The sequence below is a fragment of the Sinocyclocheilus anshuiensis genome, unplaced genomic scaffold (genome assembly GCF_001515605.1).
Source record: "Sinocyclocheilus anshuiensis isolate Anshui unplaced genomic scaffold, SAMN03320099.WGS_v1.1 scaffold961, whole genome shotgun sequence".
Lineage (NCBI taxonomy): Eukaryota > Metazoa > Chordata > Actinopteri > Cypriniformes > Cyprinidae > Sinocyclocheilus > Sinocyclocheilus anshuiensis.
Window position 1 is genome coordinate 1,207,699 of NW_015557049.1, and position 1,235 is coordinate 1,208,933.

The 1,235-nt window shown below is 35.5% G+C and overlaps 1 protein-coding gene across 1 annotated transcript in view; it reads right to left on the reverse strand.

Annotated features, from left to right (window-relative positions):
- Positions 1–208: 208 nt before the first annotated feature.
- The window catches only part of LOC107676367 (cytoplasmic polyadenylation element-binding protein 3-like), a 34,490-nt gene continuing 33,463 nt past the window's right edge, over positions 209–1,235 (reverse strand). The window contains exons 11-12 of the mRNA XM_016470889.1: positions 514–628; positions 209–408 (exon numbers count right to left, since the gene is read on the reverse strand). Coding sequence (XP_016326375.1) covers positions 209–408; positions 514–628 — 315 coding nt within the window. The remainder of the gene's footprint in view (positions 409–513; positions 629–1,235) is intronic.

Below are 1,235 nucleotides of genomic sequence, written 5' to 3' on the forward strand. Positions count from 1 at the left end.
AAAAAATCAGTTAACAATAAAGAATAATACAAATTTTTTTTTTTACTTTATTTCAAGTAACGCAAATGTTTTATTTTGTATTTTTTAATGGTTTTAGTTTAATAACCCTGAAGGATTATTAAACGAATCCATCCCTGATGGATTCATGAAAAGCGAAAAGACGCTGTCTCTGCATTGTGTGTAATGACAGACATCTGAGAGTTCGTCCTTACATGAGCTCACTCACCCGTTTGTCAATGTCATTATGCTGCAGCTGGACGAATCGGGCACTGATGGCAGCGATGTAGCTCTGCTGAGTGGAGAAGGCCACTCGGCCCGCACCTTTAGGGTATTTGAGTTCTGGATCAGTGTCAATGCCGGCGTAACACACACCTCCATACAGTCTGTCCATGATCATAGCCAGCTCCACTAAACACACACAGAGGAGGATCACGGCATTATACAGAATATGATTACATTAATGACATATTTGGGAGGACAACAAAAGTCTGAGATACTGTATGAGAAATTCACCTGCTCGTAGAGGTCGTGGAACGCCTCCCACAAAAATGGTCTTGCGTGGGTCAAGAGGCTGAGAGCCATCCATCACGAAATCACTGTCACTCAGGTTCCACGGGCGAATCTGGACCTGAGAACGAGAAACTGTTCATCTCTAGCAGAAATTCAATGCAACAGGTATGTTTTAAGACCTAGTAGGGCCAAACTAGTTTTCTGTGAGAAAGTGATTTTGTGCATCTCAAATCTACCCTGTAAATTGTATTAGCCTATTACACTAATTATTTATTTAAATATATTTTATGTAATTAATATACACAATTAACTAAAAATATATATAAAATGAATATACATAATTTAATTTTTTATTTAACTGTATATATATATATATATATATATATATATATATACAGTTAAATAAAAAATTAAATTATGTATATTCATTTTATATATATTTTTAGTTAATTGTGTATATTAATTACATAAAATATATTTAAATAAATAATTAGTGTAATAGGCTAATACAATTTACAGGGTAGATTTGAGATGCACAAATTCACCTGACCTTCTCACAGAAAACTAGTTTGTCCCTACTAGGTCTTAAAACAAGCGTCTTGCATTGAATTTCTTCTAGAGATGAGCAGTCTTTCGTTCTCAGGTCCAGATTCGCCCGTGGAACCTGAGTGACAGTGATTTCGTGATGGATGGCTCTCAGCCTCTTGACCAACGCAAGACCATTT